The sequence below is a fragment of the Triticum aestivum genome, chromosome 5D, assembly GCF_018294505.1.
Source record: "Triticum aestivum cultivar Chinese Spring chromosome 5D, IWGSC CS RefSeq v2.1, whole genome shotgun sequence".
Lineage (NCBI taxonomy): Eukaryota > Viridiplantae > Streptophyta > Magnoliopsida > Poales > Poaceae > Triticum > Triticum aestivum.
This window is the reverse complement of record NC_057808.1, coordinates 510,225,997-510,241,351: the sequence shown is the minus strand read 5'-3', so window position 1 is coordinate 510,241,351 and position 15,355 is coordinate 510,225,997. Positions and strand designations below refer to the sequence as shown.

At 53.4% G+C, this 15,355-nt stretch overlaps 2 protein-coding genes and 1 pseudogene across 2 annotated transcripts; 2 read left to right on the top strand and 1 right to left on the bottom strand.

The window, feature by feature from the left end:
* The first annotated feature begins 518 nt into the window (after nt 1-518).
* Nucleotides 519-2,403, top strand: LOC123123317 (uncharacterized). Its single transcript, XM_044543806.1, has one exon. It carries the CDS (start codon nt 695-697, stop codon nt 2,015-2,017), a length of 1,323 nt encoding a protein of 440 aa, XP_044399741.1. The 5' UTR covers nt 519-694; the 3' UTR covers nt 2,018-2,403.
* Nucleotides 2,404-3,008: 605 nt separating this feature from the next.
* On the bottom strand, nt 3,009-4,207 carry LOC123123319 (non-specific lipid transfer protein GPI-anchored 13). Its single transcript, XM_044543807.1, has 3 exons — nt 3,818-4,207; nt 3,617-3,700; nt 3,009-3,432 (listed from the first exon to the last, which is right to left on the bottom strand). Exons 1-3 carry the CDS (start codon nt 4,164-4,166, stop codon nt 3,320-3,322), a joined length of 546 nt encoding a protein of 181 aa, XP_044399742.1. The 5' UTR covers nt 4,167-4,207; the 3' UTR covers nt 3,009-3,319.
* A 1,836-nt stretch (nt 4,208-6,043) lies between these two features.
* LOC123121054 (uncharacterized) lies at nt 6,044-10,465 on the top strand (annotated as a pseudogene).
* Nucleotides 10,466-15,355: the final 4,890 nt, after the last annotated feature.

Here is a 15,355-nt window from a genome sequence, read left to right as displayed (position 1 = left end):
ATATTTCACTCATTTTAAAAAACATATTTCACTAATTTCAATGAAAAGTTACGTTATAATTACACCAGTACAAATCCAATTTCACTATGTTCCAAAAAATGATTTCCCTGAAATTCAAATAAGTTTGAAATATGTTTCATAAAGTTTAAGAAAATACCATTTCATATATTTGAAATATTCAATTTCATGCATTGAAATAATCAAATTCAGATGTTTGAAAGATCACGTTTCACATATTTTCACTCATTTCGACTAACAAATTTCGCTGGAATATGTGTGAAATTAGACGTAAAATTTAAATGTGTTTGAAATCTATCCAATATTGATCTTGTTCTAAAGATCTTAGTGTCAGGAGTTCAAATATATAAAATATTTCAAAAACAAAATGACTGTTTAAAAGATATAAACGACCGACAATGTCAAAATGCCATGAATTTACAGGATGATAGATAAGACAGATGTATCGCTTTCGTGCATTTGCAGTAGAGAGTGGATATCTCATGCATGCATAGGTGGGATACACATGATGGGACGGTAATGGATACAGACAGGCAAAGTTAGAATTCACTAAGATACAATGACGTGGGCCATCAAACTGCACAAATCATAAACTAGACCAAGGGTGGATGCTTCACCGGTACCTCTGGCCATCGGTAAAAAAAAGATTTGAGCTAGATGTGGTGTCACTTGCTCAATGGTGGCAAGACCAGCTCCTGGAGATGACTTTGCGCCCATTAACTCTGGAACGAGCGAGCAGCCCCTGATTCCCCATTGTCCGTGGCCTCCCGAGCCGCCGATCCCCATGGCCTCCAGTGAGCTGCCGCCGTCGCGGAAGAAATCCACTCCGACCACCATATGCGCCCTCGGCGACGACCTCCTGCGCGAGGTGTTGCTCCGCCTGCCCTCCCTCCCGACCCTCGTCCGCGCCGCGCTAACCTGCCCCGCTTTCCTCCACGCCGTCCGCTCGTCCCCCGCGTTCCGCCGCCGCTTCCGCGACCTCCACCCGGCCCCGCTCCTGGGCGTCTTCCTCGACATCTACGGGCCCGCCATGCCCGCCTTCGTGCCCGTCCGCCGCCGGTCCGACCCGGACCACGCCGCGGCCGTCCGCCGCGCCGACGTCTTCCTCACCCGGGTCCCCGAAGACGAAGAAGAAGGCGGAGGCGAAGACGAATTGGAAGTCGGATACGTCGACGGCCCCGGATGGTTGATGACGGAGTGCCGCGATGGGTACGTGCTTCTCTGCCACCTGCTCACCAAGCGGGCGGCCGTCTACGACCCCCTCACGCGGGGCCTGCATCTTCTCTCACCGCCGCACGCAGAGATCTGCGCAGAAGACCCCGAAGTGGCCGAGGTTGAGTTCCACGTCCTCACCTCCCAAGAGGACCGCCGGTCGCTCCGCTTGCTCTGCATCTGCAAGGAAAGGAGAGCAGCCAAGGTCGCTCTCTTCTCCGCGGACAGCAGGGAGTGGCAGATCTCCCCAGAAGCGGGGAGCCTGCAGCTGACGGCAAGAGGCAATGGTACGCTTGTCAACGGGTGTGTCTACTGGGCATCTGCAGACAATATCCATGTGCTCAACACCGCGACACTGCACTTCTCCCGGATGGATCCGCCGCCGCATATGCAACACAGCTACTACAAGGGTGTCAAGGTCGGCGAGACCAGTGATGGAAAGCTCTGTGTCGCCTGGGCAACTGATCTACTGCTTAAGGTTTGGGTCTGGAGAGCCACCGCCGCCGGTGTCGACAATTGGATGCCGGACACAGACAAATCGATGCTGGATGAGATCCGTGAATTGGAGGTGCCATGTTTAGATGAAGACCCTGTACTGGAGGTTAAGGCAATCATCGGTGGCATCGTGTATTTGTCTGCCTACGAGGCATCGAGTCCCAGTGCTTGCTGGTTGCTATCCTTCTGCACTGAAACAGAGAAGCTGAACAAGGTCTGCCCTATCACCAACTCTGATTTTTTCTATCCCTATTTGATGGCGTGGCCTCCTCTTCTGTATGCAACAAGGTGAACTCTCTTGGCTAGAAGCCTAGAAGTGGCTTGACTAGTCAGAGGAGTAAAAAAACTAGAACTCAGGTAATTTTATCGGCACTACGGATATTACGTTTTGTTATCTGACTGACGATGATATCTTTGCTACGTGTAAGTCAAGAATTCAAGATGTCCAGGTCCAGTCCAGGTGTTGTTGGGAATTGCAAGTTATTATTTCCGCTGGCTTGTTATCATTATGAGCAAATGATGCCCGTGGTATAAAAACTTGGCAGACACCAGTAGTTTAGTCCATCAACTCCCAGTATTAACGATCGACACCCTAAACTTGGCAGGTTAGAGCATATATGGTCCTATGTGTTCCACGCCCATTGCTTTGCTAGTGCATATATGTTCCTGTATTATGTCGACGTGGCTTCGCTGGTGCTCGCTTATCCACTTTGGTCTCTGGATTCTTGTTCCTGTGTGCAGAGGCGGAGACAGGGGGGGTGCGAGCAGGGGTCAGACACCCCCCTATTTGCGCAATTGTGCTTACTCCTTGGCTGCTTCATGTTATGTGCTATCAGCTGGGTGAACCTAGTCATGTTATCTACTCACGTTTCTGATTGTCAGCTTGTCCACTATGAATTTACGAAGAAACTGAATTTAAATAACTTATTTCTCTTCAATTTGCTATCGATGAAGTATAATTTTGTTTACTGCTAGTGCTAAGCTGCACCCATCCGGCATATGGTTACCTGGAGGGTACGGGCATGAGCAGATTTTTGTGCATGTTGGCATGGGTAAGGGTGGGGTTTTGTGTCTGTGAGCAACTTGGGCGTGGGTATGCGATCCCGGTACAATTGTTGGTAGTGTAAAATGATTCATGACAACACTGAGGCTCCATACTCCCATCTGTTGCTTATTCTACCATTGTCCGATTGTTGTATAATTTCCTTCAGAATTGCTAGTTTCACTGTGAAATATTAGTAGTAGGAACTCAAAATGTGCGAAAATTCAGCTGAAACATGAGAGAAACTGAGTTCGGTCATAATCAACTTTATGACATGAAATTTCGGCCGGACATTTGCTCGTTGTAACATCAACTTTTTTTTAGAGTAAAGTTGCAACATGAATGTTTTCTTTTTGACAACCCACTCACTACACACAGCAATCGATTTTTTTTAAGCACAACACAGAAATCAAACAATGAACCCTCTGTTTCAGCAAACTTAAGGCCCAGGATGTAAATTACGCAGCCCAGCCCAGCACAATCATACGTACGTACACCTTCCAGTAGGTTGGTCTCTCTGGAATCTGGATATGCATTGCATCCAGCCTATTATCAGGCGAGAACAAAGATGGAGGTGAGCAGCCCCGACACGACGACGGCGAAGACAACCGCCGTGTGCCTCCCTTCACCGGACACCGCATCGGTGTGCTTGCCGCCGGCGGTCCCTGCAACCAGCCACGGGCAAGGCGTACGAGAAAGTTATATACTACACGACAGTGCATGTGGTTCGTAGTTCGATCTGTTATATGGAGAAGATTCGTGCACAGTTCTGAGTTGATATACTACTGTACTAATCCTGCATAAGGAAGATTCATGTACAGTCGTCAACTGGGTACTACTCCGTTTTACCGGCGGTGGCGTTCTTGCCCTCGTGAATCGCGTACTGCTTGAAGATCTCCGCCTCCTTGGAGTCCGGCGAGATGTGAAGAAGCTCTGCGTGCACCACACACGGTTAATGCTCCGTCCAGTCAAAATCCTCACCAAACAAAAGTTAGCAATTTAGCACGGTGGCGCAGCACCGGCCGGCTGATGGGATCAAGCAGTACGTACTGGGGCAGTCGGAGAGGACGGCGGGGACGGAGCAGGCGGAGGGGAGGTCCATGGCGCGGGTGACGTTGACCTTGATCCCGATGGCCGGGTCGTCGCGGTCCTTGATCAGCACGCACAGGCACTTCTTGCTGTCACCCAGAACTTCCCGGAGCCCGGAGCAGCAGTCCGGCGTCGGCGCATGCGCCGTCGCCGTCGCGTCCACGACGGGCAAGCACGTCGCCAGTACAGCCAGCTTCTCCGCGCACATCTTGCTGTCCGACGCGAAGTCCGCGCCCGCCAGACCAACTGCCGCCATCAACGCCACCAGCGCCACCGCTACTGCGCCACGACGGCGAGCCGGCAGAGCCATGGCTGCTGTGTACGCGCACGTCTCACACCTGGTGTGTCTGGGGACTTGGTTATGTATAGATGCTACGTACGCACGTAGAGATGTGTAGTACGTACAAGTGGAGTATGATGGATCGATGGAGAGAGAGTCGTGTATACGGCGCGCGGTGTGACAATATGATGGATCGAGAGAGAGTGGTACGTACGGTGGTGTGGCAAAGTGATTGATCGAGGGCGATTAATAATTTGGAGTTGGTTGTTGGCGAGGTGGCTGGCTTGGCTATAGCGTGGCGTGTTTTTGCCCATGGACTCGTGGGGCAAACACCATGGTAATTTTCCTTTTTAAGTAAATACCATGGTAATGTAATGTGTCGGTCGAGCTAGCTATATAAAATCTGTAAAGAGCATCTACAGCCGTGGTTACCTAACTTGGGGCCGACACGCCAGTGGACGCGTCCGAACGCGTCTGCTGGAGGTTACCGGGCAGACCCATTTGCCCCACTCCGCAGCCACACCCCATTTGTCCTTCGCAAATCCGTACAAACCCACGCAAACTACATAAACTATACCTATATCGGACGGATGAACATATCAATCCGACATAGATAGAACATATAAACATATCAATCCGACATACATAGAGGATTAAAAGTTACTACAATCCGATGTAAAAGGGCATGTCAAAGTTCACCACATAACTGACAATAGATAATGATTTAAACAAAGAGAGAGCAGCGGATTTCACCACTTCCTCACTGCATGCTTCCCCTTGGGATTTTGGGGAACGACGGCTGTCCTCGGCGTAGCCGTTTGCTACAAGCGGAGCATCATCGTTCCGTCGTGTCGTTGTCCGAGGAGGGGGAGGAGATGATCCCCGCCATGCACCAGGCAGCGCGATTCTGCTCCGTCACGAGCCTTGCGTCTCTCTCTGTCGCCACCGCCCTCTGCATCGCCAACCGATGGGTCTGCTCGGCCTGATGTGGAGCGCCGCCGCATTTTTCCAGTGACGTCGGAGGCGTCCGTCTCCGCGGACGTGTAGGAGTGGTGGATGGCGTCGTGGAGGGCCTCGTCATCATCGCTAGGGGGGGGGGGGGGCTCAGGCTCGGATCTACAAGACCGCCTCCGCCTTGCACATTGATAAGCGCGGCCCTCATACTCCGGCCGCCTTGCGGGCACAAGCACACAACAACGTCCAGGAGGAGTGCCTGCTGGCGGTGCCAGGCACCACTAGTCCCCGTGCCGCCGGACCGAGGAAGACAAGGACCGCGTCGGGAGCCACAGAGTTGTACTTACCCACCCGGGCTGCCAACGATGCCATGGACAAGAAGCTCCCACCACGGTCCATCCATGATCGACGAAGGGCAATAAGGAACGCTAGCTCCTCCTTATTCAGCGCCAACAAGCTCGAGGAGTCTACGGTTAGCTTCTCCGAGTCGATGGTGTCCGATTCACTATCGGATCCATTCCCGGCCATGCTGGAGGGGAGGGGATAGGGTGTAGAGAGGAAGAGGATGAGACGGAAGTGGAGCGGAAAGGTCAAGAGAGAAGAGGAGGGCATATCCCCGAAGCCGAGGTTAGATTCATGCTCTATCATTGTTGGCTCTTGCTTAATAATAGTGAGAAATGGAAGTTGAGGGATAATAAAGCTCCTCCAAAGAAAGGTGCACTCGTTAACTTGGAAGACGATGATGATAGTGATGATGCACCAAAGGGAGGAAGAAACAAGGGTAAGGCCGATGGAAGAAAGTTGGACAAAGATAGGGTGTCGACCGATGCATCTGGTTTGAGGGAGCTAATAAATGACATGGTGAAGGTCAAGGAAACTATGTTGGCCAAGTATTTGGAAACCCATGTGAGGTGGTGCCGGTTTCGGCAATGGACGTGGTAGTGGTTTCGGCAATGGAGGTGGTGGTGCTGGAGGTTTTGACAATGGAGGTGATGGTGGTTTTGTCAATGGAGGTGGTGGTGGTGGAGCTTTCGGAAATGGAGGTGATGGTGCTTTGGGCAATGGAGTTGATGGTGGTGGTGTTTCGGCCAATGAAGTTAATGGTGGTGGTGCTTCCGGCAATGGTGGTGATCATTCTTCGGTCAAAGTTGATGATGATGGTGGTGCTATGGCAGGTGGTTATGGCAACGATCTTGGCAACATTAATGTTTTTTGATTTCATCATGTTTAATGTCGTTTGATTGCATATTTTTATGAACAAATTTGCTTCCTATTATATTGCGCAATATGTGAACTATTGCGACACGATAATTCGATGTAGTGTATCTATTTATATGAATTTCTGATTGATGTTAAAATAGGACCCTGATAAGTGCGACACGTGTGACATGAACATATAGCAAGGTCAAACATTTTTAATGGCAAGATTAGTAACACGAAGATGACATATTTAGTTGTCGAGCATGACAACTTTTTTGGATGGCAAGTTTTAGTTTTTTTTTGTTTGCTTTTTTCTTTTTGAATGGCAACTTATTTGTTAAAAACGTCAGTCCGGAGTGCTTCGTGCCACATGTGTGCCCCTTATCATTTGGATTGGATTCAAATAAACTTAAAAAAGTTGATGTTAAAGTAAAGCCCGAAAAAAAAGATTTAGGGTACTGCTCCGGCGTACGATTTACCGGATCTGCTAAGCATGCTCTAATACCCTGTTGGGGAAGGAAGGTCTGTTCGAGATGCTCCGATTCCCCATTGTCCCGTGGCCTCCCAAACAGCCGCCGCCGATCGGCATGGCATCGAGCGAGCTGCCGTCGTCGTCGAAGAAAAACTCCGGTCCCACCACCATATGCGCCCTCGGTGACGACCTCCTGCGCGAGGTGTTCCTCCGCCTGCCCTCCCTCCCGACCCTCGTCCGCGCTGCGCTCAGCTGCCCCACCTTCCTCCATGCCGTCCGTTCGTCCCTCGCGTTCCGCCGCTGCTTCTGCGACCTCCACCCGGCCCCGCTCCTGGGCGTCTACCTCGAAACATACGGTCCCGCCATGCCCGCCTTCGTGCCCGTCCGCTGCCGGTCCGACCCGGACCACGCCGCGGCCGTCCGCGGCGCCGACGTCTTCCTCACCCGGGTCCTCGAGGACGAACAAGAAGACGACGGCCCCGGATGGTCGATGACCGGGTGCCGCGCGCGATAGGTACGTGGTTCTCTTTCACATGCTCACCCAGCGGGCGGCCATCTACGACCCACTCGGGCGGGGCCTGCATCTCTTCTCAGCGCCGTTCCAAGAGATGTGCGAAGAGCCTGAAGACGCCGAGGTTGAGTTCCACGTGGTCACCTCCGAAGAGGATCGCCGGTCGCTACGCGTGATCTGCATCTGCATGGAAAGTAGGGCAGTACGGGTCGCTAGGGCAGATCTCCCCAGAAGCAGGGAGCCTGCAGCTGCAGGCCGACGAAAAGGGCACGCTAGTCAACGGGTGTGTCTACTGGGCATCTGCAGCTATTCATGTACTGAACACCGCAACACTGCAATTCTCCCGGATCGATCAGCCGCCGCTTAGGCTAACTCCACCGCACGACCCAAACGGACATCCGCTTTGTCCGGATTTTGTCCGTTTAGGTAGGGCAATGCGGTCATGTCTGGGCAGTTTCTGGGATGCGGTGGCCGTGCGCCCAACGCACGGACACATCCTGGCCGCATCTTGTCCGCATACCATTTTCTTTGCAAGCCCTTAAATTTTTTCTTCATTCATTTTTTGGTACATGAGAATACATCACCAAATTTTAACTAGAAAAGTAAGACCAAAGAAAACAAGAACCACAAGAATACATTTTAGAAGATGTCCAACTTCCGTAACTGCTCCTGTAAGTTGGATTAGTGCCTTCCCGATGCATTCATTGTTGATCTCTGGAGGAGCCGCCTCCATCTTGCGTGTTTCTTTCTTCTTCTTCGAGCCTAAAGAAGTAGAGGCTGCTTCCTCGCATCTAGTCTCGTGGCTAGCCTCTAATCTAGCAACAAGTGCACTTGTCTCATCTACAGCCTCTATGCTAGCTAAAAGTGCACGAACATCTACTAAATTGCGCTCTATCAATATATAGATGTACTCTTCTTCCCAATAGCAAAACTTGCATCCATTTTACATAACAAAATTTGAAGTTAGCACAACTAGTCAAATCTGGAGCACAAACCGAAACTAAAAAGAGCACATACCCCATCGTTTAAGCACTTGATGAACACCCATCCGGGATGTTTCGGCGTTGTAGACACACGGCGCACGACCTTCTTTGGGCAGTGGTCGCACTTAATGAGCGGCAATGGTGCGCCGACGAGCTTTTGGGCTAGCACCGAGCCAGGCCGCCCGCCATTCGTGTATCTGCCGGCGGACCACCGACGGTGTAGATCCGAGCGGCTAGAGGAGGAGCCACTGCCTGCATGTGGCCTTGCGGCCCTGCCAGGGCCTTTCGGCCCGGTGCCCGGCCAGTCCATGGCACGGCGCGGCCTCCCACAGCCGGGCGAGCTCAAGACCGACCGGATCCGCCCCAAATCCGGCCGGCGGGTGCGCAAATCAGGTGGATGTGGTTGGGTAGCTCGCGGGCACCGAGGGGAAGGGGCTGGGCGAGCGCGCGTCCGAGCTGCATAGCTACAATGGCAGCGGCGGCGGTGGCGGCGGCGAGGGAAGAGTGGGGAAGAGTGGAGAAGAATGGAGGGCGTGCGACCGGAGGGAGGAGGGGGCCGGATAAAAAAGGCGCCCCTGTGCCACCGACGGGCGGGCCTGGGAAGGACACGAGTGGAAGAGCAGATAGCTACTATTTATACCGGAACAAGAGGATATCTTGATTCGTTAGAAATTGAACAGGTAAATAAATTTCTGGATGAGTTACCCTGCCTTACCGCTTGGCCATGCCGCCAAAAAATCCGATCAAAAATCGAGAAAACAGCAAGTATTCATCCACGTTGCAGACGGCCCGCGTGTCCGCGTGCTGTCCGTTTCACCCCAAAAGCGGCGCAAACTTGGGCCGGGGATGGGTCGAAAGCGGACAGAAAACGGACAAAAGTCCGTTTACGCCCGCGCGCTGGGCCGTCCGGTTTGTCCGTTTTACCCCAAACGGACGGGGGCGGACAAGATGGGGTCGCGCGATGGAGTTGACCTTATGGAAAGGCAAGTGGGTTTCAGGGTCGGTGAGACCAGTGATGCAAAGCTCTGTGTCGCCTGGGCAGATGATCTCATGCTTAAAGTTTGGGTCCGGAGAGCCGACAAATGGATGCCGTATACAGAGTTACAGACAAATGGATGCTGGATGCGATTGGTGAATTGAAGCTACCAAGTTCCCTATTTGAAAACCATGTACTGGAGGTCGTGGCCATCATCGGTGGCATTGTGTATTTGTCTACCTACAGGCCATCACGTCCAACTTCTTGGTTCCTCTCCTTCTGCATTGAAACACAGAAGCTGAAGAAGGTCTGCCTATCTCCAACTGTGATTCTTTCTATCCCTATGTCATGGCGTGGCGTCCCGTTCTGGTACACAACAAGGTGAATTCTCTTGGCTAGAAGCGGCTTGACTAGTAAGAGACCAATAGAAAAACTAGAACTCAGGTCATTTTATCTGTACTCCGGATATTACCTTTCGTTAACTGACTGCTGATGGTATCTTGCTATGGTTCTATGCATGTTGTCTTGGTTAGGTTAGATTACTCACTTTTGTGCAAGTCAAGGCTTCAAGATGTCCCGGTCCAGATGTTAATTTGTTGGGAATTGCAAGTTACTATTCCTGTTGGCTTGTTGTCATTATGAGCAAATGACGCCCACGCTATAAGAACTTAGCACACAGGAGTAGTTTAGTCCATCAACTCCCCAAATTAACGATCGGCACCCTAAACTTGTCAGGTGAGAGCATATATGGTCCTATGTATTCTGCGTAAATTTCGGCTCCTGGATATATTCTGTTTCCTTTGTGTCTGTTCTTTATTATCTCGAATACGCAAAGTTTGCGTATCATTGCATTGATAGAAGGAATAGAATGAGTACAGAGAGGAATACATCACATGACACGGATGCAGACAGGCGTGAACATGGTGCCCTGAGCAGGGAGACAAAGGATGCTCGACCCAAACAAAGGATACAACGCAGCTAGACCTACCAAGCCTGAACCAAGAGCGGCCAAGTCGAACCAGCGAGAATACCAACATTGCGAAAACCAAAATCGGGGACACCGCGAGCGAGCAAGATAGCGCCTTCAAGAAGGAATACGACGCCGTGACGCCATCGCCATCCGGTCCGGAGGAGGGCCTTGACAACGCCTTCAAGAAGGTAGCGACATCCGCAGACGCCGCCGCTGCCAGCACCGGCAAGCCGGGCAGGGATTTCGCCCCGGCCAAAAGATGAGCGATCCCATAGCCGCCAAATCTGGAGTCGAAGATGAGGAAGCCAACACTAGTCGAAGCCACCATGTCAGAAGGCGATTGGCAGGGCTGCACCTGCCGTTGGAGGGTGGCACTGCCTCCGGACCCACGAGCATTGGATCTGGCCAAAGGGAAGGCTTTAAGATGTATAGAGCAGGGTAGCCAGCCGAGCAAACCACGAGGAGGGTGGGGCGATGGCTATCAGCGACGCCGGCGAGCTAGAACTGGAGGGACGCAGATCCGAGCTGCCGTGGCCATAGCCGTCAGGACGTCAGTGAGCCAAGCGAGCTCGAAAGGACGCAACTGCTGGGTCAGTGAGGATGTAGCTGCCCGGCAGAGGACACCAGCGGCCATGGGCACTGGAGAGACGCGGACCCAAGGTCGCCGGGGCCGGAGCAGCGCCAACAAGCACCCGCCTTGAGGAGCACCGTGACTGCACAGGCACTGTAGCCTCGTCGCGCAGGCACTTCTTGCTGTCACCCAGAACTCCCCGGACCCCGGCGCAGCACTTCGGCGTCGGCGCACGCACCATCGCCGTCGCCTCCACGACGGGCAAGCACGTCGCCAGCACAGCCAGCTTCTCCGCGCACAACTTGCTGTCCGCTGCCAAGTCCGCGCCCGCCAGAGCAACCACTGCCATCCACGCCACCAGCGCCACCGCCACTGCGCCACGACGGTGAGCCGCCAGAACCATGGCTGGCTGCTGCTGCGTACGTACGTACGTAGTACGTGTCACATGTGGTGTGCCTGGGGAATTGGTTATGTATAAATGTCACGTACGCACGCAGAGAAGTGTAGTGCGTTCAAGTGGAGCATGATGGATCGATCGAGAAGGAGTGGTGCATACGGCGGTGTGACAATGTGATGGATCGAGAGAGAGTGGTACGTGGGGTGGCGCGGCAAAGTGATTGATCGACGGTGATTAATTTGGAGTTGGTTGGTGAGGGCTGGCTAGATCGCGCGCGTGCGTGGTGTGTTTTTGCCCATGGCCTCGTGGGGCAAATACCATGGTAATATAATGTGTCGGTCGAGAGCTAGCTATATAAAATGAGTGGCTGCTACGGATCAGTCGGTATCCATAATTAAACCGCCTGGTTGACCGTTTGATCTAGCCCGACGCACCGTCCGATTTGTTCCTCTCAGCTCGTAGATAAGTCAACGCACACACGTTTCCTCAGCTTCGATCTCACAGCAGGGATAGTCGCCAGTGAGCGCTCTAACGCGGCACAAGGAGCCGCCGCCGGACAGAGATCAGGTGACATGCCTCTAGGCAGTTCGCCGTAACATGCGGCCACCCATCCAGCGCTCATTCAGCATCCAACGGCCATCGATGATCAAAGTGAAAAAACCCAACACTTGGCAGTTTTTTGCTGGAGACGCCCACACTAGTAGTTCTCCGTACACCGCTCTCACACTACTCCCGCATGCATGCGGTACGAGAATCCGTCGAGTATCCACCCACGCCTACTTAGTATACAGCGAGGCATGTATTGATTCTAGATGCACTGTCATGGCCTGGTCTATTTTTGGATCAAGATCATTTTTCACTTCTCTAATGAGTGTCATACAGCTCGACCGACCGTCGCGGAGACGACCGTGCAGACGTCGCCGCTGCCTTGACGGTGAGCTCATCAAAATCGGCGAGGAGTGGTCGCGTAGCTACTGCTTCACCAACACCGGCCGCGGCAAGGCCGCTCTTAGGGCTCCGAAGGCCATGTCGGTAGTGGCCGCGGCAGGCACACCACACAATGCAGCAGGAGCGGAGCGACTCCTCCGCAAGCGGCAAGCAGCCATCGGACAAGGCTGTCGCGGTCCTCTGGCACTGTACCGCGCTGGAGGGACCATGATAACGACGACGACGACACCGACGGAGACGGCGGTGCGGCAAGGCAGGGCGGTCATGCGTACGAGGTGGTCGTCCGATATAGAGTTTCCCTCGGGCTCGAGGGCCGTCGTGTCCGAGGCGGAGCGCGCGGCTCGGTACGACCGGCACAATGTCAGTCACCGCTCCGCGTTCGCCAAGAGCAATGTGGCGCCGGAGTGGGTCCGCAATGACCCAGACCTCGCCGCCGCATGGGCGCTCGACCGCTCCGAGACCACCGCGGAGATGTCCGTCCAGGCATAGCCACTGCCTTGACGGCGAGGAGTGGTCGCTTAGCGACTGCTTCGCCAACGCCGGTCGCGACAAGGCCGCCACCAGTGCTCCGAAGGCCATGTCGGCAGTGGCCGCGACAGGCACACCGCACGACGCATCATGAGCTGGGCGGCTCCTCCACGATGACGACGACGACGGCACCGACAGAACGGCGGTGCGCAGGGCAGGGCGGTCATGCGTACGAGGTGGTCGTCAAATATAGGGTTTAGGTTTTTTAGTTAAACGGTCGAAATATCGACCTGTTTATGTAAATTATATTCGAACTTGAATGAAATCCTGATCGAATTTCATGAGGTTGGTTTGAATTGTTGGTTGGATGTATGCGGCTAGCGTTGGATGCCGACCTCTCGCATCCGTGTCCGCGGACTGGTCTCACCTGTTCATGGACGGATGCGGAAGAATTTTTACGGGTTGCCGATGGAGATGCCCTAAGTGCATTGCTTTTTTTTAATGAGTGCATAGCTGTTGTTGCCAGTACAAAGAACTAGTACTAGTATCCGCAAGAAAAAAAAAACTAGTACTAGTGCAGGCGACTAGGCGTTTCCATGCAATGGTCACTGGTGGCCGTTGGATGCTGAATGAGCGCTGGATGGGTGGCCGTATGTTACGGCGTGACTGCCTAGAGGCATGTCACCTGATCCCTGTCCGCCGCCGCCAGCGTTCCATAGCATCGCCGAACGCTGCATTTAGCCGCCGGCGAGCGCTGCGATGCAGCACCCAGAACCCGCCGACAAGCTCCATTGCAGCACCACGGAGAAGCCACCGCGCGAGTGCCCCATAGCAGCAGCATCTAGCCGCCGGCGAGCGGTGGATGGACGCAAGGGAACCCGCCAGCGAGCTTCATTGCAGCACCATCCACGCTACATTGCAGCCCCGTCGCCGGTGAGATCCGCCGGGTCGCTGCAGGCTGCATTGCAGCCCCGTCGCGGGTGAGATCCGCCGAGTCGCACCACCATCCACGCTGCACTGCAGCTCCCCCGCTGGTGAGGTCTGCCACTTGCAAAAGCACACGCACTGCATCGCAGCTCTGTCGCCGGCGCAACCCCATGGATGTTGCGTTGAAGCTTCTGCCGGCGGCGAGATCGACGGGTCGCAGCAACGCACGTGTTGCATTGCAGCTTTACCACCGCAGTGCCGCTGACACTGCCCTCCGTCCAGCACGACGGCGCCTCTTGGAACTCCGACAACGCCAAAGGGTGTTGCATCACAGCGCCGAGGATCTTTCACCCGTCTCATTTGCCGCGCTGCAGCAGTCGACGAGTTGTTGCATTACCTCCTCCCGGCTTGCAGTGTCGGCAACAGTCAACGAGCTGTCGCATCGCCGGCAGCAGACCAGCAGTCAACTACGAGATCCACGGGGTGGCAAAGGCAGGGAGCAGCAGCTCCCGTAGGGAGGAGGAGGCAGAGGGCGGTGATTTCTAGGGAGAAGAGGAAGGTCGGGCTGCGTTGGGGGGGGGGGTGCGGTTCTTGTTGTAGGCGGCGGCGGTGGTGCTCGTCATGGGGCTCTCCTCTTCCCACGCGTGACGAAGAGACGGGTGGGAGAGGGAGAAACATGTGGAAGAGATAAGGTGACCAGGAGAGCGGCGGGTACGACCCCACAGGGGCACGTGGCACGCAGTGGAGGCGGCTTGAAGAGAGAAAAAATCATTTGGTTGTTTTCATACAAACTCATGCAGACTACGTAAACTACTATATTAATTGATCGTCTCTATCTAAAGCGAATGAACATAACAATCCGATATAGATAGAACATATAAACATATCAATCCGACATAGATATAGAGGATTAAAAGTTAGTACAATCCGATCCAGAAGACCCCGCAATTTTTTTGATCCAAAAGGGCCCGTCAAAGTTATTCACTTAACTAACGATAGATAATGATATAAACTGAGAGAGAGAGAGAGAGAGAGAGAGGCCAGATTTCACCACTTCCTCGATGGATACTTCCACTTGGGGTTTTCGGGAGTGACTGCTGTCCTTGGCGTAGGTGTTAGCGGCAGCGGAGCGTCATCATCCATTGTATCACTATCCGAGGAGGAGGAGGAGGAGGAGATGATGATGATGATCCCCGCCATGCACCGCGCGGCGCGGTTCTGCTCTGCGAGCCGTGCGGCTCTCTCAGCCGCCACGCCCTCCGCATCGCCAACTGATGGAACTCCTCGATCGATGCGGACCGCTGCCTCATTTTTTCAGCGACGTCGATGGCGTCCATCTCCGTGGACGTTTAGGAGTGGCCGATGGCGTCGTAGAGGGTCCCGTTGTGATGCCCCCCGACTCAATCATGCACTAATCATACACGTAAATACGCACGACCAAGATCAGAGACTCACGAGAAGATATCACAGCACAACTCTAAAAACAAATTCAAACATAAAGCTTTATATTACAAGCCAGGGCCACGAAGGCTCGAATACATAAGTCAGCAGGAGCAACAACAGCTGAGTACATACATAAGATGAACAAGTTTTCCTTAAGAAGGCTAGCAAAACAACGACAACTAGATCGAAAAGGTGCAGGCCTCCTGCCTGGGGCCTCCTAACTATTCCTGGCCGTCAGTCTCCACGTAGTAGTAGGCTCCATCGGTGTAGTAGTAGTAGTCATCGGTGAGATTAGCTGGCTCTTGGGCTCCGTCATCTGATCGCAGCAATCAGTAAAGAGGAAAAAGGTAGCAAAGCAACCGTGAGTACTCATCCAAAGTACTCGCAAGACTTACATCA

Coding starts and splice junctions, on each gene's coding strand:
- LOC123123317 (XM_044543806.1), top strand. CDS start 695: ATGGTGGCAAGACCAGCTCCTGGAGATGACTTTGCGCCCATTAACTCT.
- LOC123123319 (XM_044543807.1), bottom strand. CDS start 4,166: ATGGCTCTGCCGGCTCGCCGTCGTGGCGCAGTAGCGGTGGCGCTGGTG. Junction 3,701..3,817: donor CGTCCTCTCCGACTGCCCCA/GTACGTACTGCT, acceptor TGGTGCACGCAG/AGCTTCTTCACATCTCGCCG. Junction 3,433..3,616: donor GGGCAAGAACGCCACCGCCG/GTAAAACGGAGT, acceptor GGCTGGTTGCAG/GGACCGCCGGCGGCAAGCAC.